The sequence below is a fragment of the Pipistrellus hanaki genome, assembly GCF_964339955.1.
Source record: "Pipistrellus hanaki genome assembly, chromosome: 16".
Lineage (NCBI taxonomy): Eukaryota > Metazoa > Chordata > Mammalia > Chiroptera > Vespertilionidae > Pipistrellus > Pipistrellus hanaki.
The window spans coordinates 30,120,200-30,146,868 of NC_140518.1; the positions used below are offsets into that span (position 1 = coordinate 30,120,200).

Genomic DNA, 26,669 nt, shown 5'->3' on the forward strand with positions numbered 1-26,669 from the left:
CTGGGGGGATCGAGCCCGGAACCCCAGCATGTGTCCTGACCCAAATCAAACCGTGACCTCCTGGTTCATGGATCGACATTCAACCACTGAGCCACATCAAATGGGCTGATCAGGCTTTTAAAAAATATCCGTTCATATTTTTTTTAATATCCTACTTGTTACATTTACACATATAGTCTATGTACTTAACACCTACTGGGTGATTAAGCTACTCTGAGGGAGCAAACATCTGCTTCAGCTGCTAGCCTTTTCCTGAGAGCATGAATTTATTCAGAGACATCTACTGAGCCCTGCTCTGGAGCTGGAATAGAGAAGAAAATGCTTTAATGGTATAGTTCCTGACCTCCGGACAAAGAGTAAACAGACCATCACAAATGACGGTAATAATATGAGGAAAGGCACCGGGTGCTAGGGGAAGCGGCAGCAGCAGGACATACTTCTTATGGGGGTGGCGGTGTCAACAAAAGCCTTCAGCAAGAGGGACACTAAAGATGAGACCTAAAAGAAGCCCCGAAGCTTGTCAAAGCGAAGGGGGGAGGCGGCATTCCAGGCAGAAGGGAAAGCATGTGTGAAGATCCTGAAGCTGTGACAAATTAAACTGAAAGGCTAGTGCTCAAACGGAGTGAGCAAGAGGGAGCGTGGAACAGGATGTCACAAGACAAGGGAGTTAGAGCTGGATCGTGAAGGGCTCTGAGCTCTGCAGTAATGACCTTGGGTTTTATCAGAGGCTTAATGAGCAGCCAGTGGATTCTCAACAGAGTGACACAATCAGACTTGACGTTTAGAGAGACCACTGTGACCTCGGATGCTGACTGGATCGGAGGACACGAGGGTGGGGCTACACCGCCCTAGTTCATCGCGGTAACCCTAGCATCTAGCATGGGGCCTGCACATAATTGGCACTCAGTAATTGTGGAATGAAAGACTGTGAGGACAGAGAAGGTTAGTACAGTAACCAAGGCTTGGAGCGGAAGAAAAGTGTTCCAATTTGAGATGTGAGTTGTTAGGACTTAGTAAGGACTGACTGAATGGAGTAGGGGCGTGGGGGATGAGTGAAAGAAAAGAGTCAGACAAGATTCCCATGTTTCTGGCTTGAGACAACTGTCTAGCTGAGTGAGATGGGGGAGGCCAGAGGAGTGAAGGGAGAGGGTTCACAGCTGACTATCATCTCTCCCCACTCCCATCGCTCGCGCGTCTGCGCCTCGGAAACACCGGGCACAAGAGCCAGACCGCGCTCCCCGGGGATGAGGCGGTGACACGCTGTCCGCCCCGGGCTCTCCCGGATCCGCGCCAGGCTCTGCGAGGACGCCCCGCTCATGGGGCACAGGGAAAGGACACTGGGCAGAAAGTCAGAAAGACCCGGCTGATGGGACCGGCTGTCTTCGCTACGTAAACTCCTTGAACTTATCTAAGCCACAGTTTTCTCACAAGTTTGTTGTGAGCATCAGCGCGTCCAGCTGCAGGCCCCCGCGGTGGGTAATCCCGCCCCCAAAGAGTTGGGCAGAATCCCCACGTTTCTTTCCGCCTGGGACGGTCTTTCCTCGAGGCGCGGGCCTGCCGGGTTTACCTCGCCCCCATCCCGCCCACATCTCCCGACCGGAGTCACGGCCTACCTTCCGACCCCGCGGCGGCGGCGGCGGCGGCGCGCGGCGGCCCAGGCTGAGGGTGGCGGAGAGCTGCTCTCTCGACCCGCGGCAGCCGTACCTGGCCCGCCAGCCTCAGCCGCTGCCACGGCTACAGGACCTGTATACGCAAAACGTCACTCCCTGACACCGGAAGCACTTACCCCGCCTGACCCGCAGAGCCTGCTGGGAAACAGAGGCCCGAGAAGAGCGGCCGCTGCCTACAAGATCCAGAGGCCTTTGCTCCGGAAAGTCTTCCGGAAGTAGTTGTGGGCTCATCAAGGAATACGCCAAGGGTTCTTCCCTCTCCCCTGATTGGATGCTGGGCATGCCGGAACTTGTAGTTTCAGGCTCCTGGGCCCGCCCCGCTGGGCGGCAGCTCGGGGAGGAGTGTGCGGTCGGAGGATGTGATTTCACAGCCCGGGATTGCTGTTTGAAGGGCGGCCACATCCTAGGGGCCGCACAGTGTCGGCCTGCAACCCACCTGACCGGAGAGGCGCCGCTGGGGACGGTAAGAATCGGGTCTGCAGACACCCTGGGCGAGGGGAAGGGATGGACGGGCCTCGCGCTGGAGCAGAGAGCCCCGCCTGGTCCTGGGAAAAAGGCATGGGACAGCGTAGGGGAGATGGAGAGCTCAAATCCCCCACTGCGGGTGGGGTGGGTGTCTGTCTGTGTCTCTGTGTCCCCGTCTGGGAAAGACTCTACACTGGCCAGAGAGTGTGGGTCTTCTTTAATTTCTCCAGGCCCTTTGGATGAAGCCTAAGTTTTTTATACTTAGGATTTCAGCTAGGCCCGCCCTCTTTAACCAAGATGGGCTCTCTCCCCACGTCCCATTTCCCCTGTAACGAATTTCTGAGTGTTCTTCCTTTAGGACCCGTACCTCCTCCCACCGCCGGGGTTGTTTGCCCTTTATTCTGCTTGGGTTCCCCTTAGCTTCGCTGCTTGTGACACGGATACGCCCCTAGCTTCAGGCATCCCCAGATAGCCCCACACACAAAGTCCGGAAGGAAGAGCGCTGAGCTCCCCGTGGAAACTTCATTCTCACAGGAATTACTTTCTGGGCGTTACCTGACAGAGAATCCCTGGAACCTATTGGTATGGACAGAATCTGAGCTGACGTCACCCAGGGGCTCATAGCAATGGCTTTGTAGGAAACGAATAGATTAACTTTGGGTTTGTCTTTCTGTTGGCAACAACCTAGCCTTTGAGTTCCTTTGCTTTGGCAGAATAAGTGGTGTTTTCTTTGATCCTGGGAAATTGATGCTAGACACAAAACACACAAGAACTTGTTGAAACCTATTAAGGGGTTTTCTTTCTTTGGGGTGGGCTGAGGAAGGTAAAGTGATCTCACACTAATGTTGCTTACTGATTGGGCAGACTTTGGTGAGGGTTCTTTGTGTCCTTGAAGCAAATGAGACGCACCTGGACAAGCCATCAAAGGAATTCAGTACCTCACACAGCACCGGCTCAGCCTTCCTTGGCAATTCTTCCCAGGGACCTACCTAAATTATCAGGGACCCCTTCAGTGTAACAAACCAACATATATTCAATGCTTTACAATGTGAATGGCATTGTGCTAAGTTTGGAGAATGGAGCAGTAAACTTGGGAAAACCAGTGCACTGTTTCTGGGCTGCACTTACAAGAGATGATGTGTAACTGAACTTCTGAGTGTTGTGATGATTAAATGAAGTAATTCCACTCTTTTTCTGTTTCCATTACCACCACTGTAGTCCAAGCCTTCACCATTCTTTTCTTGCCCAGACTACTACTGCTTCCGCTGGTCTTCCCACTTGATCTCTTGAACCCTTTCAATATATTCTCTACACAGCAGCCAGAACCTGGATCCTTTATAAAGGAAATGTATCGCCGAAACCGGTTTGGCTCAGTGGATAGAGCGTCAGCCTGCGGACTGAAAGGTCCCAGGTTCGATTCCGGTCAAGGGCATGTACCTTGGTTGCGGGCACATCCCCAGTAGGGGGTGTGCAAGAGGCAGCTGATCGATGATTCTCTCTCATCGATGTATTTTAAAAATAAAAATAAAAAATAAAGGAAATGTATCCTGTCCCTCAGACTTCTGGGAAACTCCTAGGCTGGCTGGACTCCCAGTAGGTTTGTCTGGAAGTCTTTACATTCCCAAATGTAAATAGATCATATCAGTCCCCTGCTTAAAACTCTCCGATCGATTCCCATTGCAATTCATATAAAATCGGAACTCTTTAATATGGTCTGGTCTCCCTTTCTTTCTCTGCACCAGCCACTGTGGCCTTAACTCTGTTCCTAAATCGTGAGTCTGACTGACATTTTGGCCTTTATGTTTCCATTCATGTATACCCTCTCAGACCTCAGCTGGAATGTCGCCTTCCCAAACAGGCTTTCCCTGGTCCCTGTCTAGATTACTTCCTCTCCCTAGTCACTTTCTTAATACTGTTTTAGCACTGGCTGGTTTAGCTCAGTGGTCTTCAAACTACGGCCCACGGGCCACATGCGGCCCGCAGAGGAGTCTGATCCGGCCCGCCAGGTTTTTTGGGCAGTGAGCGCAGCCGAGGTATTACAGTAGGAATTAGTAGTTCATATAGTCTGGCCCTCCAGCTCTCTGAGGGACCGTGATCTGGCCTCCACTTTAAAAAGTGTGAAGACCCCTGGATAGAGCATTAACCTTCAAACTGAAGGGCCCTGGGTTCAATTTCCAATCAAGGGCACATGCCAGGTTGCGGACTTGATAAAAGATACTGTTTTACCTTTATTGTATTTCTCACTTTTGGAATTCCTGCTTATTTGTTTTCTTGTCTATATCCACCAACTAGAATGCAAGCTCCATGAGGCCATGCCTTGTTCTCTTCTGTATCTCCAGTGCCTGGCACGTAGCAGGGGGAAGTAAATGCTAACTCTTACCAGATTTGTTCTTGTTCACATTCTGATGCTTTGAACTCCTTGAAGACAAGGCTGATATTTTCTTTTTTTAGAAACATATTTCATTGATTTTTCACAGAGAGGAAGGGAGAGCGATAGTCAGAAACATCGACGAGAGAGAAACATCGATCAGCTGTCTCTTGCACACTCCCCACTGGGGTTGTGCCCGCAACCAAGGTACATGCCCTTGACCGGAATCAAACCCGGGACCCTTTAGTCCGCAGGCTGACACTCTATCCACTGAGCCAAGCCAGCCAGGGCAAGGCTGATATTTTCTCATCTCTCCATCCCTACTGCTTAACTTAATAGGAACTCAATATTGTTTTATTGCTGAATGAATTGAGTTAATAAATATTAAATGCCTAGAACATTTAATGCAATGAATGTTTTCTATTATTTTTCTTCAGTGAATGGATTCTTTAGAAAACCAAAACATATAATAAAATCTAAAAAGAAGTGACCTAGTTTTACTTTCCATTTCCAAATCACTTCATTGACTTTAGATTTATCATCCAGTCTTTTCTAGCCCTTTCTTCCCATACTTGTTGGAAGGGAACTGAGATAGGGCCAGGCCTCTTCTCAGGAAAAGAAGCAAAAATAGCCATCCTGTAGTTGTTCAGTTCTGAAAAATGGTGACAATTTCAGGAACTTAGGATAGGACCAGTGCCAAGAAACGGGAAGGTCAGGAAGCGCCTGCTGGAGCCGGTCACCTCCGCCAAGAGCTGGCTGGGACCCTCCAGCCGCCTCATTTCATGCCTCCTGAGCTGCTTTCACTCGCCTTCCTGAAGCCAGACTCCGGTGTTCCTCAAAATAAGCACTGGTGCAGGCTGCTCCGAGCCTGGAATCTTTGGAAAGGAAGTGTGCCCCGTCCCTCAGGCTCCTGGGACCTCCTCGGCAGGCTGAACTCCCAGTAGGTTTGACTGGAAGTCTTGAGTCCTGGGAATCTTGAGAAGAAAATAACTGGACTCTGGTTGGCAGGTCCCCAGGGTAAGGACTCTGCCCTGCCCAGTCTGCTCCTCTGACTGGCGCCAGGGGCTTGCTTGTCCTCCTTGCTGCCCAGAGCGAGTCTCAGGGAGGCTGGTGACGTGACCAGCTCTGGGCTCAGGAATGTGTGCCCACAACTGGTTCCTGGTACCATAAAGAACAGCAGGAGCATCTTTCTTACCACTGCCTGGGGCCTTCATCTCTGCCAGGGAACCTTGACTTGATGGTCAGTGTTTCTCCTTTGTCCCCTGCTGACTCTTCTCTCCCATCTCCTCTCACAGCCTTGAGAGTATGAGGCTCTCACCTCCACTGGCCACTCACTCGTGACCCTTCACCACGGCGGAACCTTCCAAGCCCACCTCTTGCCGTGTGGTGATCTACCTGAAGCGGGAGATGTCGGGGGATACCTGCTTGTGCCCAGCTTCAGGGGCCAAGCCCAAGCTCAGCGGCTTCAAGGGAGGAAGCCTGGGCAACAAATACGTCCAGCTCAATGTGGGCGGCTCGCTGTACTACACCACCGTGCGGGCACTGACCCGGCACGACACCATGCTCAAGGCCATGTTCAGCGGGCGCATGGAGGTGCTGACTGACAAGGAAGGTGAGGTATCGGGGCTTGTCGGGCTCGGTGGGAAGGGAAGGAGGAGTTCCTGGGGGTGTGACTTCAGAGCAGGGCTTACGCCTGGCATATATATTCCAGGTTCACCCTTCCAGTTCACCTAGTACAGGACTCCGCCTGCAGTCCTTAATCGAGCTCCAGAATTCTATCTGGCATTGTACGTAGATTATTGTGTGGCTACGCACCCATTTCCCAGGAAGGCTATCCATACTTGGTTTTTCTTCACGTAGGACTACATTCTCATAAGAGCATCACCATAGTAGCGGGGCAGTGGGCAGAGGCAAACAGCCTGGTGGTTTCTGTGTTGTCAGGAGGTGGGCCTGAGCGTTCCTGAGCTTAGATCTCTGCAGGCTCCACAGAGCCTGGAGGGCCTGTCTCTCCTACAGCACGAACCAGTTCTTGGTTTCAGGGAGGAGGAGTGAGAACAATAATGGACCTAAGAGCTTGAGGTTCTGTTTTCTGCTACCCTATGCTGTGGACTCAGTGCTCATGCGCGCTCTGCCACCTGTCACCAGGCTGTCAGGTGGCCTTCGCTGCTGCCTGCCTCTGAGGTACCTGGAGGCAAACAGTCACCCTCTGGGCCCATTGAATCCCTAGGCTGGATCCTCATAGACCGATGTGGAAAGCACTTTGGCACCATTTTGAATTACCTCCGTGATGACACCATCATCCTCCCTCAGAACCGTCAAGAAATCAAGGAATTGATGGCTGAAGCGAAATATTACCTCATTCAGGGCCTGGTGAACATGTGCCAGAGTGCCCTGCAGGTATGGAGGCAGAGTTGGGGCTGGTTGGTATGGTTGGGAGCTGGCCTCCTCCTTCAGGGACATGAGAGTCCAGTTCCTGGAAGGCTGTGTGGCAGGAATGGTTGATGAGTCCAAACCTAGTTAAATACACCAGCTGCTGCCCAGGCCAAGCAAGTGGGCAGCCAGTCAGTTTTGGAAGGTGGCGCACTCGAGCCTTATGACTAGGCCCTGCTGCTAGCTTATAGGCTAGATACCTGCATTTTAGGTTTTCTAGAAATGGAAGTCTGCTTGCCAGATGGCAGTTTCTGTTACCAGGGGCCTCCTAATCCGTCCGAGGCCCAGCAGGAGGGGCGGCATGGCAGAGGGGCTCTGACAGCTCCTGGGGAAAGCCTGGCTGAGCCTGGCAAACAAGACCTCAAAAAGGCTGCTCGGCTGTGTCGCCTAGGACAAGAAGGACTCCTACCAGCCCGTGTGCAACATCCCCATCATCACCTCCCTGAAGGAGGAGGAGAGGCTCATCGAATCTTCCACCAAGGTACTGGGATCGCGGAGGGGCTCCTGAGGGCGCAGGCCGGGGATTGCAGGGCTTGGCCCGGCCCTCACACTCTCCTCCCTCACAGCCTGTGGTGAAGCTGCTGTACAACAGAAGCAACAACAAGTACTCCTACACCAGGTAAGGTGGGCATCGAGGGGATTGGCACAGGTTGAGGGGGGGGCCTTGGGGAAGGGCTGCAGAAGCAGCTAAAGGAGACGAGCAGCCAGAGCGGAAGTTTGGCAGCAGACCAAGGGAAGCCACCTGCACTCCTGGCATGGTTGGCACAGGCCTGGGACTAAGGAGGGAAGGACAGAGAGTAGAAGGGAGATCAGGGCAGAGGCATTTGGAACTTGGTGCAGAGCCCTGGCTGGAATGGACGAGACTGAACATGTAACACCCCTTTAACATCTGTCATGTCAGGCAGCACGCCAGGTGTTTTCCCAGCATCATCTATGGGGTGGAGGAGGGACACTGGGAAGCCAGTGGGCTGGGACTCCGCCTAAGCCAACCTTTGTCCTAGCCAGTTTCCCCCTTCCCTCCCGCCTCCCCCCTCCCCCCTCCCCCCTCTGTGCATCTTCTCAACAGGTCAGTTAGGCTGTAGGAGGCTGCAGGCTCAGAGTCAGCCCCAAACCTTCCCAGCGTCACCCTTACAGCAAGAAAAGAATCCCGCTAAGATAGCAGCAAGCCTCCTCCTTTCCAGGCCTAATGAGAGACCTCCTCCCTCAGTTCTCTCTGCTTTAACATAAACCGACTCAACTGCTTTTCTACATAGGTGCCCAGACGGTGCCCCGTGACGCTTTCTCTTCCTGTCCCCTCTGGCACCTTGACTTTTCCTCCTTTCAGCATGCTGGGGGAGGGGCGGGGAGGGCCAGCGAGTGTCCTCCCTGTGCGGAACCTCATTGCCAGGCCTGCTGGCCCTCCTGGGTTTTTCAGCAACTCGGACGACCACCTACTGAAAAACATTGAGCTGTTCGACAAGCTCTCGCTGCGCTTCAATGGCCGTGTGCTCTTCATCAAGGACGTCATCGGGGATGAGATCTGCTGCTGGTCGTTCTATGGCCAGGGTCGCAAGCTGGCCGAGGTGTGCTGCACCTCCATTGTGTATGCGACCGAGAAGAAGCAGACCAAGGTAGGGCTTCCCTCTGCGTGGGGGCAGGACACACACCGGGAAGTGAAAGGGGCATCCATTTGCTCTCTGTGATGGTGATAGGCAAGGATAAAAACAATATGAGGGGGCTCAGGAATGGCATGAAACTATTCGTTCTGGTCAGCTGGGAAGGGAACAGCTGGTGCAATGGGAAGGACTGGAGTTGGCCCAGTTCAGGTTTGAATTCTGGTGCCACAATTTACCAGTTTTCTGACTTTAGATAACCCACCTAAACCATCTGAGCCTCAGTTTCCTCATTTGCAAACAGGGGAATGATAGTGCAAATTTAACAGAGCTATTGTGAAAATGAGACAGTTCTTAAGAGAAGCAGTGCAGTATAGTGGAAGTAACTGTTGAGATCTCTTCTCTGGTCCCTGCTACTTGGGCTTCCTGCTCAGTCAGCTTAGCCTCTGCAGTAACTACAGAGTGCCAGGCACGCGTGAAGGATTTGTTAGGTGAGTTATAAGCTGCGCTCACCTGCTCTCCCACACAGTGTGTGGTCCGTGTCCTCCCGGGATAGTAGCTGCCCACCATGAGGGTATGTTCCGGAGACGGCCAGGCCTTGCTGGTGTGGAAGGGCAGCTCATCTGGGGGAGTCCTGTGCATGTGGAGGGTTCAAAGCAGCCACACTCATGTATTACCTTCTGACCCCCAGGCTACGGTTAGAGGGTCGGAGAAGGACAGCTCAGGGAGGTCGTCCTGCTTCCTCCTGTCATTTTTGGGGTGGGAGCTCCCATGTGCAGGTGTCAGTGGAGTCAGGACTCGGGGGTCAGTCTCTGGGAGAGTTGGTTACATTGTGGAAGTGGCAACAGCACCTGTTACTTTCCTGAGTTCTTTCTCTTTCTGAACTTTTTGACTCACATACCACACCTGTGAGGGGCAAGGCTAGAGCCGTTCTCCCCATTGGCAGATGAGGGAACAGAAGCTCAAGATGACACAAGGCAGTCTAGAATTCAGGTGCCTTGAATGCATCCCTATCCATCTTCCAATTAATGTTCACAGCTCTCCAAGGTAGATATTAACCATGGTTTTACACAGGTGGAAATTCAGGCCTGGCAAGGTTAAGCCCAAGGCCTCACAGCTATTAAGTACCTGAGTTGTATTTGTACCTAGGCTAACCACAAAGCCAAGGCCCTGACCTCTGCACACACTAGTCCATTGGTCTGGGATCCAAGAGGACATGGCGATGGTGCTAGTCTTCTGCATCCTTATGTGCACAGAGTACATCTCACACCTCCCGAGGGAGACCTGCCTCGGCCTCGTGAAACAGAAAGCCAGCTGCCTCCTGAGAGAGTTCCGGAGGCATTATGAGCAAGCACAGGGTCAGGGCCCTGACATGCTGCTCCCTCTTTGGGGTAAAATCTTGTTCAGTTCAGTCAGTCCTCTGTCCCCTCACCCTAGGTGGAATTTCCAGAGGCCCGAATCTACGAGGAGACACTCAACGTCTTACTCTACGAGACCCCGCGGGTCCCAGACAACTCCTTGTTGGAGGCTACAAGCCGTAGCCATAGCCAGGCTTCCCCCAGTGAAGACGAGGAGACCTTTGAACTACGGGACCGTGTCCGTCGCATCCATGTCAAACGCTATAGCACTTACGATGACCGCCAGCTCGGCCACCAGTCTGCCCATCGTGACTGACAAAACCCTCAGGGAGTCAGGGCATGGGACCCCCCGTCTCCCGTCCTGTGGAACCCTGCCCTATTGGCCACCCCACGCTGCTGCTGGCTGGGCTTCTGCTCCAGCACCCAGAGGCATGCTAGGCCCTGCCTGCGAGGTCAGAGGGCCTGAGTAGGGGAGGGACCACATCGCTTTGCCCTGCTCCCTGAGCACTTCAAAATGGCCGAGTCCTGGCCCCTTTGCTCAGCATCTCCCTTCCTGTGACAGGGAGCTGCTTCTGCCCCCAGGGTGAGTGGACTAATGTGCCCACATCCTGCGAGAACATCCCCTTGGCCCTTTGCTAAATGCCCCTTTGCTTAGCTGAGGCCCACAGGAAGTGGGTCATTCTGTGGAGAAGGTGCTGCTGGTGCTGTGGAGGCCCAGTTTCTTACAAGGCGGGGCTCCTTTTTTCTTACGATGTTTAAGCACAGGCTTGAGGTTTGTGGGTTTTTTTTAATCTAGGAAATGAATAATTACAGGTCTAATAATGAGGGGACTGGGTATTCCTGCTCCCCCTCCAGGATGCCAAGACCCTGGAACGGTCTCCGTCTTTGGGATCTATATCTTTAAAGCACTTTGTTCTTTTGTTCAGGAGACTTATATTCTTTCCTGACCTATGTTGTCTTTTTCTGACACTAATCCCCTCTTCCTGCAGAACCAATCTGAGGAGGAGATAGAAGCAATAAAACACTGACCAGTTTTGGCTGCCAGGCTGGCCAAACAGCCTGCCCAGACAGTGCTGAGAAAGGATGTGTCCGTTGGGACCTGTGGGCCTCATAGCAGCCCCGTGAGAAAGGACACTTTGCCCAACATCTTACGGTCACATAACTGACTCCTAGGCCTTACATGATTGCTCTTTTTGGTTCTCTTGCTGTCAGCTCCAAGGAGTGATGTCCTTACTGTAAGGCCAAAACCATTTTAGGGCCAGGAGCACGCGCCACAGCAGGAAGGCTGTGGAGCCCAGGACCACCGGACACTCCCTGCGTTCTCCGCAGCCTGTGCGGACATGTGTGCTTGGCCGCACACCCCTCTCCCCCCACCAGCTGGTTTTGTGTCCTCATTGGAGATGGAGATTCTTCCCAGGGTGAGTCTAAACACAAGACAATGTGAGCAGCCTAAGCCCCTTAAAAGGTTTCTTCATTCTGTCTTGGGTTATTTAGCCATGGCGATGCCACGCACCAGCTCTTGGGCAAGGATGCAAGTTTCTCTTCAGGGCTCTGATTTCATGGTTTGGCTTGGCCCTTGGGAGGCTGCTTATCTGAATTATTTTCCAAAGGAATGCCATCAGGAAGGAATGTTCAGCCAGCCCAACAAATAACAAAGCAGCACAGCCACTTAGCAGGACCCACTCAGTCAATAAGGGACATAAAATTATCAAGTTTAGCTCTCAACTACTCTTACAATAAGCCCGTAAGTGGCTGTTCATGGCTGATTCCACAGAGTCTATGGGCAAATGCCAGGCCAGGGTTAATAGACACTCAACAAGGACCTGAAATGACATGATGGAGCAGGGAAATGTGACTCCAATCAGGTATTTACACTTGTCACAATGATAAAGAGTTTCAGGTGAAGCACCCTCGTCATCAGCTATGAACAGTTCTTCCAGCCCTCAGCGAAGTAATAAGATGAAGACAAATCCATTTCTTTGGCCAGATTCTGGCTTTGGCTTTGCGCCTTTTTCACAGAGCCTGGAATAATTCTGAGGCCACTGGCCTACTTCCTCAACTGTCCTCCTGATGTCCTTTAACACTCAAAAGTCCCAGGTCCCCACTGAAGTGTTTTATAATGATTGTCCTTTGACCTTCACAGCTCCTGTAACCTCTTTACTGCTTTGACATTCAGATTCTCTGCTCAGTTGTGACTAGTCTTCTGGGACTCTGAGACACTTCTCCCTGACTGAAAATATTTCCTTATCCCTAAGAAAAATAGTAAATTGAGCTCAATGAAGTAATCTTAGCTTTTTAAATCGAACTGTATGGTGTAAGGACGGGGAATTTTGCATTTCCTAGCCCCATTCAGAAAACACTATTGATTGTCTGAATTTTTCAACTCTGAGCAGCCCAAAGGAAATATAAACAAAAAGTGTGGGTGAAGGTCAAACCTTCTTATCAGTTGCTCCGAACACTAGAAGCCTACTGTTAAGGACATGAATGAATATTGGGTTTTATTCCATTTGTTATCTGACCAGGGTCTGCCTAATGGATGGTTCAGGTCCTGTCATGAGGGAACTTCTTCTGTATCATACAACTACAATTCTTTGTTGTTCTGCACAGGTGATGGAAACAAACACTAATTTCTAATAAAATTGTTATACTGCAGTGGTACAGAGCCGTGCTTACGGAGAGTACAGCTTGGTCAGCTCGCTGCTATGGATGTAGTTCTTGTATTTGTGTTCACCACCTGACCTGTTCTCCCTATAAGTCCAATTGCACTCAATTGTTCTGCAACACAGACTCCCCCTGGTGGAGGATTAAGAACAACACTAATAAGGGCCAGAATAGAGATTTAATATTAATCAAGATTAAAACAACTGCTTTAGCAATCACTATGGTAGTGGGGAAGCAGGAACCCTAAGAATCAGGGCAAAGTGCAGCGTGTTTCATCTCTGGCTCTTGGAGATCTGTGAAAAGCTCAGAAGGTAGCTTGGCTTAGTCACCACCCATACCTAGAGCTCCTCGGCTGAATTTCTGCATTTGTAGTCTGGAAGCTTGACAAACCTGTGCTCAGGGCTGGCAGGCCCACTGCTCCAGGAAACCTGGTTGGCTTGCCTCACTTCTCTCCCAGGCCCAATGAGGCCAGAGATGCCAATGGTTGGCCAGCATTAAGAGCCAGGCCCTCTGAGTTGGCAGAAGGTAGAGAACTAGTCCAGCCCAGCCCCCACCCCTCTGACTGAGAGGCACAGTGATCCTGGGAGATGTCTAGCCAACCCCAAGCCTCAAGAGGGAAACACACCCCCTCGTAGAAAGGGAAGCAATCAAGGGCCCTCACTAGGTCAAAAAGGGAGCCTGAGACCGTGGGGGCAGAAATGGCGAGGATGGCCAAGCGTGCACTGGTTTATTGACCAAACCTCACATTCCAAACAACTTGGGTGACCGTCTAGGAAACTCCTCTGAGCCTGTGGCAGCCAAACGGAGCTTCTGGTGGGAAGGTCTACTGGAACACAGTGTAGGCGGGGCTTACAGGGGTCAGCCTTGGAGGAGTTCTACATGGGTCTTTGGAGAAAAGTTACAGTCCATCCACCAAAGGAAAAACCCCATATTCAAATGGCAAAAACGATTAAGACAACCACTGTGGCCACGATGGAGAGTTCTGCAGCAATTGTGGGATGACAGCTGTTCAAGGACTGCGCCTGCCCATTCAGGGCCTCAGCTGGCCTACCAGTGAAGGCCTGAGGGTGGTGTCTTCTCATCTTTATTGCTTTCCAGGGAGAAGGGAGGGATCCGGACATCAAAGTGGGAGCCATCAGGCCTCTCAAAGCGGAACGTCCCCCTGTGGGTCAGAGAAGCCAGTTTAGAGGGAAGGCTGAAGCCCTCTTGAGGATCTGGGTAGCCCTATGTCCTCAGCTCCAGAAGCATGGCAGAAGACAGGCCTGGCTCATGCCAGCCTAACACTGGTCCAGAGAACCAAGAGTCCTTCCTGCCCCTACATGAGAAGAAAAAATACAGCTGTCCTGATTCTGGCCCTTAGATGCACACTGCATAAAAAAACAAAAACCAATTATAACTCTAGCTGGTTTGGCTCAGTGGATAGAGTTTTGGCCTGTGGACTGAAGGGTCCCAGGTTTGATTCTGGTCAAGGGCGCATGCCCAGGTTGCAGGCCAGGTAGGGGGCATGCAGGAGGCAACCAATCAATGATTTTCTCTCATCACTGATGTTTCTATTTCTGTCTCCTTCCTCTCTGAAATCAATAAAAAAGTATATTTTCAAAAATTCAATTACACTTTCAGGTTTAAGGAGTAGAATACCAGGGAGGGTAGGGGGATCAATTATGTAGGCAACACTGCATCATCAAATCACTAGACCTCTCTAGCTGAAGTCCTTACTCCACAAAGCCACAGGGAACTGGAAAACAGTCAAACAATCAGACAAATCCCACAACAATGAACAGCAGGTAAGGCTCCATCTCAGGACTTAACTTGGCCCAGAATTAATTGCAAAGCTATGAGCCCCCACTTTTCTGACCTGCAGCTTGTTCTGTGGAGTTAAACTGCCCCTGCCGCAGCACACCCTCACTTACCACATATGCCCACTGGAAGCTTGCAGGGAGACGTGGCTGCTGTACTGGAATGCAGGCTGCTCCTTGGATAACACCGGTTCCTGTTAGGGTTCAAGCAAAATAGGTCAGGCCCAACAAGTTCCCTGAACCCTGGGGCCAGATCAGGACTGGATGCCTCCTCATGCCTCCCACAATGACTGCCTGCCATGCTTCCTCCACTGCACAGCATGGACCTGGGAAAGATCACCTTAGACTAAATGTCTGAGGGCACTGGGCAAAGATGCTAGGCACAGGACCTACTCTGTAAATACCCTTCCAGCAACCCTTTGCTAAGTGCCTAAGTTTAAGGCACCATGGCGGTGCTCTGCAATCCTTTGCTGACTCGAGTCTCCAAGTACTCACAGGTAAAGGTGTAATCCCCATTTCAGCAGTAAGAAACTGAGATTTTGGTTAAATAACTTACCCAAGCTATGCAGTGAGTAAAGAACATACATGGCATTTGAAACCAGACTAACTCCAAAGCTCTATTCTTACTCTCTATCCCACCCTGCTTCCCCAAGTCCCTGCTAACTTGGATAAATGCTTGTTCAATGTGACCCCTGGCCACTTCTCATGACTTTATTTCTCAGAAAATGGTGGGGTAGTACAGGAATTGCAAAATCTGATTTCCTCAAGGACCAGCAGAGGATGCAAGCATGTAAAAAGGTAGAGGAAGGACAACAGGAGTAGTGGAAGCGTGCTCCATCCAAGGGCATTCAAATTCAGATTTTTAAAAAGGCACTGTGCTAGCTACAAAAACTCTACACCAGCTTATCTCTTTAACCCTCACTCAAGGATATGATTTTAATTGATTCTATAAAGAGGAAGGGAGAGAAAAACATCAATGTGAGAGAAACATCCATCGGTTGCCTCCTGGACATACCCCAACCAGGGATCAAACCCACAGCTAGATATGTGCCCTGACCAAAAATCAAACATGCAACCTTTGGGGCATAGGACAATGCTCAACTAAGCCACACCGGCCACGGTTACATCAGCTTTGATGTTAGATCTCTTGGATTCCAATCCAGGTCCTGCACCACTAGCTATGGGACCATTCCAATCCAGGTCCTGCACCACTAGCTATGGGCTAGTTATTAAACTTCCTCGTCTCATTCTCTTTATCTGTGAAAAGGGTTGAAACCTATCTCACAGGTTTGTTGTAAGATTTCTCACCAATGCATTCACACCCAGAGCCTCTGTCCCTAACCACACATTAACCCCCGAGCCTGCTGAGCAGGACCAGGAACTGAGCATTACTGGCCCAATTAATGATGCTCACCCTGCCCACCACCCCTCGGCCTCGCACTGTCTCCAAGGTGCCGGACAGACTGAATATCCTCCAGTGTCGCTCCCGGAGCTGTACCACGTCACTGTCAAGGTTCTCCAAGCGAATGCAGTAGCGCCACTGTGGGAGTGAGAGAGAGTAAACATCTGAGAAAGTAAACTTTGGGCTAGTGTGCCCAGAATTCTAAGAGACCAAACGGCAAAAAAGGCTGACACCTGCATTGCACAGGCCCAGTCCCCAGCGGTAAACTCCCCCACCTCCCAACCTGCCCCACCATGCACCCCTCCTGAGCTCCTCCTCCTCCAGGGAGACACTCACCCAGTAGACGTGGGAATTCTGGGCTTCCTGCGGGAAAAAGAGAAAGAATTTAAGTCCCAGAGCAGAGGGCAGGATCAAGTCTTTTCCACTCAACATCGTCCCAATGGAATAGATGTATTCCAGGAAGACTGCAGAGACAGACAATGCTGAACTATAGCCAACAAGCCCACTGTGGGGGGCAGCCTTCCCTCGGTCCATCCTTAGCCTTCCTCCTTTCATAAAATATATTTTTATTGATTTTGTACAGAGAAGAGGGAGAGAGATAGAGAGTTAGAAACATCGATGAGAGAGAGTCATCGATCAGCTGCCTCTTGCACACCCCCTACTGGGGATATGCCCGCAACCAAGGTACATGCCCTTGACCGGAATCGAACCCGGGACCCTTCAGTCCCCAAGCGGACGCTCTATCCATTGAGCCAAACCGGTCTTGGCAGCCTTCCTCCTTTTTAAAAATAAATTTTTTTTTTTTTTCCTATTTCAGGGAAAGGAAGAATGAGGGAGAGAGAGATAGAAACATCAATGAGAGAGAATCATTGATCATTTGCTTCCCACATGCCTCCTACTGGGGATTGAGCTCAAAACCCAAGCATGTTCCCTCATCAGGAATCAAATAGTGACCTCCTGGGGCATGGGTTGATGCTCAACCACTAAGCCACACTGGCTGGGTGCTGGCCTTCCTCCTTCTTATCCTATCAGCCACAGGACTTGTCCCTTTCTCTGGACCACCTCCCTGACAATTGCTGCTCCCTAACCCTCACTGCTGGCCCAAGCTATTGCCCACCTCTTCGGCCCTACCATAGACTAACCTTATTACAATATTTAGTGTGGTATATATTGACATCCCTCACTATAACAAGCTCTGGAAGGCAGGGACAATGTTTCATTTTTATCTGTATCCCCAGGACTTGGCTTACAGCCAGGCAAGTAATTTTATCTAATAAAAGAGTAATATGCAAATTGACCATCACTCCAAGATACAAGATGGCTGCCCCCATGTGGAAACAAGATGGCTTCCACAAGATGGCCAACAGGGGAGGGCTTTTGGGAGGGACCAGGCCTGCAGGGGAGAGCAGTTGAGGGGAACCAGGACTGCAAGGGAGGACAGTTAGGGGTGACTGGGCCTGCAGGGGAGGGCAGTTGGGGAGGTAGGGGGAGGAACCCAGGACTGCAGTAGAGGGCTGTTGCAGGGGGTGGGGGGGACTGGACCAGCAGGGGAGAGCAGTTAGGGGTGATGAGGCTGGCAGGGAAGGGAAGTTAGGGGTGACTGGATCGGCAAGGAAGGGCAGTTGCTGGGGACCAGGCCTGTAGGGGAGGGCAGTTGGGGGAGACCAGGCCTGCAGGAGAGGGCAGTTAAGGGTGACCAGGCCTGCAGGGGAGGGCAGTTGGAGGGATCAGGCTGGCAGGGGAGGGAAGTTAAGGGCAATTGGACTGGCAGGGGAGCAGTTAAACATCAATCAGGCTGGCAGGGGAGTGGTTAGCAGGTGATCAGGCTGGCAGGCAGAAGCAGTTAGGGGCAATCAGGCAGGCAGGCGGGCAAGTAGTTGGGAGCGGGCCTAAACGAGCAGTCAGACATCCCTCAAAGGGTTCCAGATTGGAGAGGCTGCAAGCTGAGGGACACACACCCCCATGCACAAATTTCATGCACTGGGCCTCTACAGTGCTTTATAATAGGAACTAGAGGCCCGATGCACAAAATTCATGCAAGAGGAGGCCTTCCTTCCCCCAGCTGCCGGCACCTGCTTCCCTCTGGCACCTGGGACAGGAGCTTCCCTCCAGCTGCCGGCAGGCATCCAGGCCCTGGGCTTCCCTCAAAGCCCCAGCTTGGTCTAATTAGCATATTATGCTTTTATTATTATAAATTGTTATAAATAACAATTTAGATGACAGGCAGGCAAGCAGTTGGGAGCCAGTAGTCCTGGATTGTGAGAGGGATGTCTGACTGCCCATTTAGACCTAATCCTACCTGGGCAGTCGGACATCCCTTGAGGAGTCTCAGATTGAAAAGGGTGCAGGCTGGGCTGAGGGACACCCCCCCCCCCCCCCATGAATTTCGTGCACCGGGCCTCTATTAGCTCAATAAATGTTTGACTAGCCCTAACCAGTTTGGCTCAGTGGATAGAGCATCGGCCTGCAGACTCAAGGGTCCCAGATTCAATTCCGATCAAGGGCATGTACCTTGGTTGTGGGCACATCCCCAGTGGGGGGTGTGCAGAAAGCAAGTGATCGATATTTCTCTCATCGATGTTTCTACCTCTCTATCCCTCCCCTTCCTCTCTGTAAAAAAATCAATAAAATATATATAAAAAAATGTTTGACTAATGCATAAAAACTATGAAGAGCAGCCTACAATTCAGACAAGTATGTGTATATTTTTCATAAACACAGTTCCCTTTGAGTCAGAAGAGAGGAGTCAGCCTAGAGGACTCTCCTGGGATCCAAAAGTTTCCCTGCTTTTGATCTTGATGTCAGCTCTTGTCAAGAGGCTGCTCAAACCCACCCAATACATGGAGGACTCGGAAGCAGAAGCACAGGCACGTGGTTGAAATTTGGAACCTGCTCCAGCAGTCACATTGGGAAGACCATACAGAATCTGGGGAACGGGCCCTGAGGGAAGGGGCCCACGGCGGGCACATACCCTCATGCCCATGTAGAAGGGGATAACAGTGACACGGATGTTCTCGGTGGTTTCCCGATGGACATCAGAGAGCTCCAGCCAGGGGTGATTCTTCTCTTGCCAGGCCCTCAGTGTCTCCCGAGCCACAAAAGGGGGTGCTGGGACAAGAGAATGACTGATTAGTCCAGGCCAGAATCCAGGGCATTATACCCACTTTCCAAATGCCCCTCCTGGAAAACCCTTCCTGGTGGTGGCTCAGATAAATAAGACACCTAAACTGTAGCAAAGCACAAGCTGGAAGAAAGAATAGAGCTGCTTCTAAGAAGCCCGAGGAGGTATGTAGCATCCTGGGAAGAGAACTGGACTGGGAGTTGGCTCTAACTAGCAATCTTTTACACACACACACACACACACACACACACACACACTATCTAAGAGTAATATGCAAATTTACCATACCTCTGCTACACTCACCAGCCATGCCCACCAGTCAATCAGAGTGAGTATGCAAATTAACCACAACCAAGATGGCTGCAGCCACAGAGAGCAGGAGGGAAACTTGGGTTCCCCAGGCAATGGAGGAAGCCAAGCATTCTACACACCCTGGCAGGCCCACGCCTCCACTCAAGGCTACAAAATTTCAATTATAGAAGGTAAACAAATCCAAACAGAAATGGTGGCACCCAGGGAGCTGGAAGAGTAGGAGGCAAGGGTTGCCTCAGGCAATGGAGGAAACCAAGCTTCTGCAGCCCTGGCTGGCGTAGACTTCCACTCCAGGCTACAACGTTTCAATTATAGAAGGTAAATAAATTCCAACAGAAATGGCCGCATCCTCTAAGCAAGCAGGAGGCTTGGCTCCGCTCCAAGCTACAAAGTTTCAATTATAGAAGGTAAATAAATTCCTGATACCAGGGCCTCTGCTTGGGTCACCGGAGGGGGGGGAGGGGGCGCGGGTGGTGGTAGCAGCGGCTGGCCTGAAAACTAACACAGACCCCTTGCCCAGGCCACCTCACACCCCAAGAGAATCCCCGCCTTGATCCAGAAAACCTTCAGGGCAAACCAGCTGGCACCCACCCATGCACCAGGTCTCTATCTATCTAATAAAATAATAATATGCAGATTGACCATTACTCCAACACACAAGATGGCTGCCCCCATGTGGTCAAAGATCCTGCCGCCATATGGATACAAGATAGCCACCACAAAATGGCCAGCAGTGGAGGGCAGTTGGGACCAGGCCTGCAAGGGAGGGCAGTTGTGGGTGATCAGGCAAGCAAGGGAGGGTAGATGGGAGGCACGAGGCCTGCAAGGTAGGGCAGTTGAGTTGGGGGTGATCAACCCTGCAGGGGAGGGCAGTTAGGGGTGACCAGGTCGGCAGGGGGAGGGAAATTGGAGGCAACCAGGCTGGCAGGGGAGCAGTTAAGCATCGACCAGGCTAGCAGGGGAGTGGTTAGGGGGTGATCAGGCTGGCAGGCAGAAGCAGTTAGGGGCAATCAGGAAGGCAGGCAGGTGAGAAGTTGGAAGCCAGCAGTCCTGGATTGTGAGAGGGATCCCAGATTGGAGAGGGTACATGCTGGGCTGAGGGACACCCCTCCTTCCCCTCCCCCGTGCATGAATTTCATGCATTGGGCCTCTGGTATATATGTGTGTGTGTGTGTGTGTGTGTGTGTGTGTGTGTGTGTGTATTTATTTATTTATCTATTTATTTATCTATTTATTTTTTCTTCAGAGAGGAAGGGAAAGGGGGAGAAAGAGAGAAACAACAATGATGAGAGAGAATCACTCATAGGCTGCCTCCTGCACACTCCATACTAGGGATTGAGCACATAACCCAGGCATGTGCCCTGACCAGGAATCAAACTGTGACCTGCTGGTTCATAGGTCGACACTCAATCACTGAGCTATGCCGGCTGGACCTAACTAACAATCTTAAGTCCCATCTCATCACCTCTGCGTCTCCATATCTGGAGGAGATGATAGCCATTCACCTGACAGGTCTAATGGGAGGTTGAATAAGGTTGTGGAAATAGAGTTCTGAAATTACTTCTATGATACTGTTTTTTAAGAAAGGGCCCTCCCTTTCCAGCTTCTCTTCCTGAGAGAGATTACCTTTTGTCTGGTCATAGAGAAGGAACCTTTCAAAGAGCTCGTGCTGGATGGGCACCTGGTCAGTGGAGGTATAGGGGAGGATGTCTTCATGGCTGACATAGTCCAGGCCTGGCACAGAGAGGCAGAGTCAGCGAAACTCATAGGTGAGGGGAGGAACAGGGCTGAGAAGAAATACAATTCCCGGCCTTGTCCTAGGCGGGATAACCTTGGTACCTTCGTTCTCAGCATCTATAATCCCTCCCAGCAGATTGAAGGACATCAGAAAGGAATCTGAATCCTCTCGAGACACACTAGACCCCTCATTGACAGGCACCATTCAAATGCTCTACTCACCTGGGATGGCATAGAGGGCCCGGCTGTCATCATGGTTAGCCAAGAAAGTCACAGCTTCTGTCTGAGATCTCTGAGACTAAGGCAAGAAGAGAGTCAGACTTTCTTAGTCACTATCCAGTCCTGAGGACTTGGGGCCCAGTGCTGATCTGGGCTGTCCGAGTCCTCTCCCTCCCTTGGTGCCCCATGGGATTCCGGCCTTTCCCACGGAGAGGAACCCCAGATCCAGCCTTCTTGCTTACTTACTATATGTGGACAGTCTCGGGCATCAATCAGCACCTGATAGTAAGTGTGAGTTTTGCCTTTTACTTCCTTAGAGCCGTGGCCAGCAGGATTCTCTGCTCTGTAGAGTAGAAGCCAAAAATCATCCAGAGAGAAACAAAATCAGAGCCTGCCCAGGTTCCTACCCCAGCCCTTTCTCATCTACACTGTTAGATGCCTGTGGGACAGTGTGTAACCAATTGGACCACACCAGCCAGGGCTGGGTGCTAGATTTTGTTGAGTGCTTTTCTGTATCTACTGATATGATCCTGAGATTTTTATCCTTCATTTTGTTTATGTGATGTATCACATTAATTGATTTTCAAAAATTGTACCAAGTATGTATCCCTGGAATAAATTCCACTTGGTTATAGTATCAAAAAATAAAAGATAAATAAAAATCCCAATAAATAAATAAAATAAACTGACTGGTACCTGATCTGAAGGTTTTAGCAAAACCCAGCCCACCACTCCCCACTCAGGGGCAAATAAGGGAACGTGGAAGACCCATGGCATGGAGTTATCATTTGCCCTACTCTCTGGCTGCCTCTTGGAAGAAGGAGATATTGAGAAAATCAAATTGCTGCTTCAATCCCTAGAGCCCAGAGTACCCCCCTCTTCGTACATTCCAGAGCTGCCTATGATCACTGAATGAAGTTGGGCCTTTTCTTTTTTTCTTTTTTTCTTTTAAATACATTTTAATTGATTTCAGAGAGAAGGAGAGAAAGAAACATCAATGATGAGAGAGAATCATTCATCTGCAGCCTCCTGCATGCCCCCTACTGGGAATCAAGCCTGTACATGTCAGGGTACATGCCCGGGATCTCCTGGTACATACGATAGGTCAAGGCTCAACCACTGAGCCACACCAGCTGGGCAGGCCTTTTTTTTTTTAATGTACTCTAATGATGATAAGAGGTTAATGGAAAGATTCTAACTGCCCGTCAAGAAATCAAAAAGTCTGCCAAAACCGGTTTGGCTCAGTAGACAGAGCGTCAGCCTGCAGACTGGAGGGTCCAGGGTTCGATTCCCATCAAGGGCATGTACCTTGGTTTCAGGCACATCCCCAGTAGGGGGCATGCAAGAGGCAGCTGATTGATGACTCATTGATGTTTCTAACTATCTCTTTCCCTTCCTCTCTGTAAAAAATCAATAAAATATATTTTTTTGAAAATCAAAAAGTCTAGCCGAGACCGGTTTAGCTCAATGGATAGAGCATCGGCTTGGGGACTGAAGGGTCCCGGGTTCGATTCCGGTCAAGGGCATGTATCTTGGTTGCGGGCACATCCCCAGTAGGGGGTGTGCAAGAGGCAGCTGAATGATGACTCTCTCTCATCGATGTTTCTAACTCTCTATCTCTCTCCCTTCCTCTCTGTACAAAATCAATAAAATATATATTTAAAAAAGAAAAAAAAAAAAAGAAAATCAAAAAGTCTAATCTCCCAATGCCTTCTGTGGTAATTATAATGCAAACTGAGAATAGCTTGGGAGAGAATGGCTTAAGAACCCTGGCACTCAGCACTTTTTCTCCTTTTTTTAAATCTTTATTGTTGAAAGTATTACAGATGTCCCCGCACTCAGCACTTTTGTCTCCATGGGTATTAGTGCCAGGGGAGTAGTGTGGGGGCTGCTTCTAAGGCCCAGGAGGGTGCTATCTTCACCCCTAGGATCCCAATTATGTCTGCCAGGAGTCAGGCCTCCCCCCGAGAACACTGTGAGGCACAATGCAGGGCAACTTACTTTTCTGGAGCTGCAGAAGCCACATCCCGGTCATAGAGTCTGGCCTGCCAGGGAAACAGGACAACACCACGGTAGCCAAACACACTATGAAGGAAGAGCTGGGAGGAAAGAGAAGCCTCAGTGAGTCTGTAATCCCGCAAGGCCATGCAGGTGGGACCCATTCAAGGTCTGGCCACTCCTTTTCCTTAAACTCTGTGACCTACCCAAAGAGGGAACATTCTTACCCCATCTTCACCTGGTGGACTTCTACTCATCCTTTAGGCCAGTGGTCGGCAAACTCTTTAGTCAGCAGAGCCAAATATCAACAGTACAACGATTGAAATTTCTTTTTCTTTTTTAAAAATATATTTTATTGATTTTTTTTTACAGAGAGGGAGAGAGAGAGAGAGCTAGAAACATCGACCAGCTGTCTCTTGCACAAGGGGATGTGCCCGCAACCAAGGTACATGCCCTTGACCGGAATCGAACCCGGGACCTTTCAGTCCGCAGACCAACGCTCTACCGCTAAGCCAAACCGGTTTTGGCCAACGATTAAAATTTCTTTTGAGAGCCAAATTTTTAAAACTTAAACTTCTTCTAATGCCACTTTTTCAAAATAGACTCGCCCAGGCCATGGTATTTTGTGGAAGAGCCACACTCAAGGGGCCAAAGAGCCGCATGTTCGCTGAACACGGCTTTAGGCCACAATGTTAGCCTCTAGGAAGTGTTCCCTGGCTTCTCCTCCACTTAGCACAGTACACAGCCATTGACCATTTGCATATCAGATTCCTTTCTAAACTGTCAATGTCATAAAGGTAATTATAATGTATAATAATTACATTATTTAATAAATACACTTATTTAATGCCAATGCACAATACCCGGTCCATTGTAGGCACATAAAAAAATGTTCAATAAACAAAAAGTCATCCTTCCCTACAAGAAGCCTAAATCCATCTCAGTAGATCTAACACAAAGCTGATACAGAAAAAGAGCCTCACACCGAGAGCTTATTGCACTGCGAAGAGCTCAATTATGACGAAGCACCAAAGCCATTTTTAAAAATATATATATTATTGGTTTTTTACAGAGAGGAAGGGAGAGGGATAGATAGTCAGAAACATCAATGAGAGAGAAACACTGATCAGATGCCTCCTGCACACTCCCTACTGGGTATGTGCCCACAACCAAGCAAGGTACATGCCCTTGACCGGAATCGAACCTGGGATCTTTCAGTCCACAGGCTGACACACTATTCACTGAGCCAAACCTGTCAGGGCTTTTTTTTTTTTTTTTTTTTTAAATCCTCGCCAAAGTACACGCTTAGAGAGAGGAGGGGGGGGGGAGAAAGAGAGAGAGAGAGAGAGAGAGAGAGAGAGAGAGAGAGAAATGTGAGAAACCTCAATAGGTTGGCCTCCATATGCATCCCCACTGGGGATGGAAGCTGCAACCCAGACACATGCCCTGACCAGGAATCGAACCGCAGCCTTTTTGGTGCACAGGACGACGCTCAACCACCTGAGCCACTCCCTCCAGGCAGGTTTGCTTTTCTGAAAGCTCCCTCCACTGGTTTCCCACCATTCTCGATGTTAGAGGACTGACTATTCAGCAATTCGGCTCTCTCCTCACCACAGTCCACACCATCTCTGTCCACACGAACTTGGAGAGAGAACCCACTGACACATGAAATGCATTCAAATCCAGGAAAACAAGAAACCCACCTTTAAAAACATATGATTCTGGTCTGGTACCAAACACCAAGGGTGAACACCGTTAACATGCAGCCCTGTGGCCAACTCCGACGCTTTCCGAAGCAGAACACACACACCATGAAAATGAAAGATGACCCAGCCCAGCACTCACCTGCCCAGTCTCATATTTTCCATTCTGTTTTGGCACCTCAAACACACCAACTGTCTCCAAAACTTTGCCCTCTGGTCGGTTTCTGATTAGGAAGGAACAGAACAAGCAACTGAGCAGCTGAGGAAGTAACAGGACTTCTTCTCCATCAGAAAAGAAAGCGACTGGGGTACCGAGGGGCCAAGGCAATGACAGCAGAGAAGGGTCAGGTCAGTGGGGCCAGCTGAAACAGGTAGGGGTCCTGCCAGATCACCACCCCACACAGCTTCTGCCTGTCCTCCTCGGAGGTCCAGCCACGGCCCTTTCTTGGTTTCCAGGTTAGGCCTGAACTCCCAGGTCACTTTCTCCTCTTCATTCTTCATATCTTGCCTTCATACCCTGCTCAACTGTGCTCCTCACCTCCCTTTCTTCGCTCAGCTACCCTCACGACCTCCCACAGCACTTTAACTGTCCTTCCCACCTGGCATTTCAGTTATTTGTATCCATGTCTTATCTCCATTAGAAACTAGGTTCCCTGGGAGCCTGTGCCTGATTAGCTGGTGTTGCCCCTCAAAGCCTCGTGTATACCAGGAGCTCAAAAAATATTTGTTCTAATTCCAAGTCCATCTCCCTCCCCCCCTCCCTCCCCCCCTCGACCCTGGAAGGGCTTCATCGTCCTCTCTTAGATTTCCTACTGTCCCTCCCTACATTGCACCTAGTGGTCTTGAAATCTAGTTTTTGTTCAGATTTACATCAATTTGCACAGGGGGCTCAAAAATGCATCTCTCCCCAATGTAAGTGTCTCATCTCGGCCATTAAAAGGTCAGTTTTCCCAGCGACCTCTCTGGACAGGTGCTTCTTCTAGGCGGGGGCTCTGTAAAGCGCCGTTAATCTGACCATTGTTGACATGTGAACATTGTGTTTCCACAATGTTCACACCATTCCCATAACCTCAAGTCGCCTTTCCCAAATAATACAGAGACCCGGTCTCCCCAAGGTCACACTGAAACCGGGGACCCCTGCAGGACTCAACTCAAGAGAGTTCTGTTTTCAACTTCGAGCATCTTTCTGGGGGGGGCTGTTCTAAGTCAAAAGCCCTAGGGCTCCATGAAAAGGCTGCCTACTGACAGCGGCACTCGAAAATCCCCACTCGGGGAGGTAGGATTCACTCTGGGAGGGTTACTAGTCCCCTGCCCCCACCCCCGCCCCCAGAGCCAGCCCCGCACAGCGCAGAGCTCGGATCGCGCTCCCTCCTCTGCTCCTGGCACACATCCCAGGTGGCGTAGGTAGGCTCCGGGCCGGGACCCTCTCCCGGGTCGAACTCCAAACACCCTCGGGGGCAGGACCTCCTAGCCTCCTTCCCGGCCGGCGGGGAACACGCTCCCTAGGCGCCGGGCCCTTGCCCCGCGGCCGGTCCCTCACCGGGACGAGAGGTGCCTCCGCGTCGTGGTCGCCGCTGGTAGGAAGGCCCTAGGTCCACCCGCCGCACAGAGCGGCCTTGGGCCCCGGGCCCCGGACAGCGACCGGGACCACCAGCGGCCGCCCACGGCCAGGACCCGCCGGGCCACACAGCCCGCCATGTCCCCCTGAGCGTCTGCCGGGCTGCTTGCTGGCACAGGGCCCGACCCGCGGCCGGGCGGCGTCCCGCCCCCGCCCCACACTGCCCCGCGCCGCGCCGCGCCTGGCCCCGCCCCGCCCCGCCAGCCCCGAGCTGCTTCC

The 26,669-nt window shown here is 50.9% G+C and overlaps 2 protein-coding genes across 2 annotated transcripts; one reads left to right on the plus strand and one right to left on the minus strand.

The window, feature by feature from the left end:
• Positions 1-1,988: 1,988 nt before the first annotated feature.
• Positions 1,989-12,535, plus strand: TNFAIP1 (TNF alpha induced protein 1). Its single transcript, XM_084862215.1, has 7 exons — positions 1,989-2,133; positions 5,799-6,115; positions 6,731-6,900; positions 7,325-7,414; positions 7,500-7,552; positions 8,348-8,543; positions 9,963-12,535. The coding sequence occupies exons 2-7, from the start codon at positions 5,911-5,913 to the stop codon at positions 10,197-10,199; spliced, it is 951 nt and encodes a 316-aa protein (XP_084718341.1). The 5' UTR covers positions 1,989-2,133; positions 5,799-5,910; the 3' UTR covers positions 10,200-12,535.
• A 168-nt stretch (positions 12,536-12,703) lies between these two features.
• On the minus strand, positions 12,704-26,619 carry POLDIP2 (DNA polymerase delta interacting protein 2). The gene is made up of 11 exons (XM_084862214.1): positions 26,373-26,619; positions 24,975-25,056; positions 23,133-23,230; positions 21,378-21,474; positions 21,135-21,210; positions 20,802-20,909; positions 18,714-18,850; positions 16,079-16,105; positions 15,755-15,880; positions 14,455-14,534; positions 12,704-13,706 (listed from the first exon to the last, which is right to left on the minus strand). Exons 1-11 carry the CDS (start codon positions 26,528-26,530, stop codon positions 13,592-13,594), a joined length of 1,104 nt encoding a protein of 367 aa, XP_084718340.1. The 5' UTR covers positions 26,531-26,619; the 3' UTR covers positions 12,704-13,591.
• Positions 26,620-26,669: the final 50 nt, after the last annotated feature.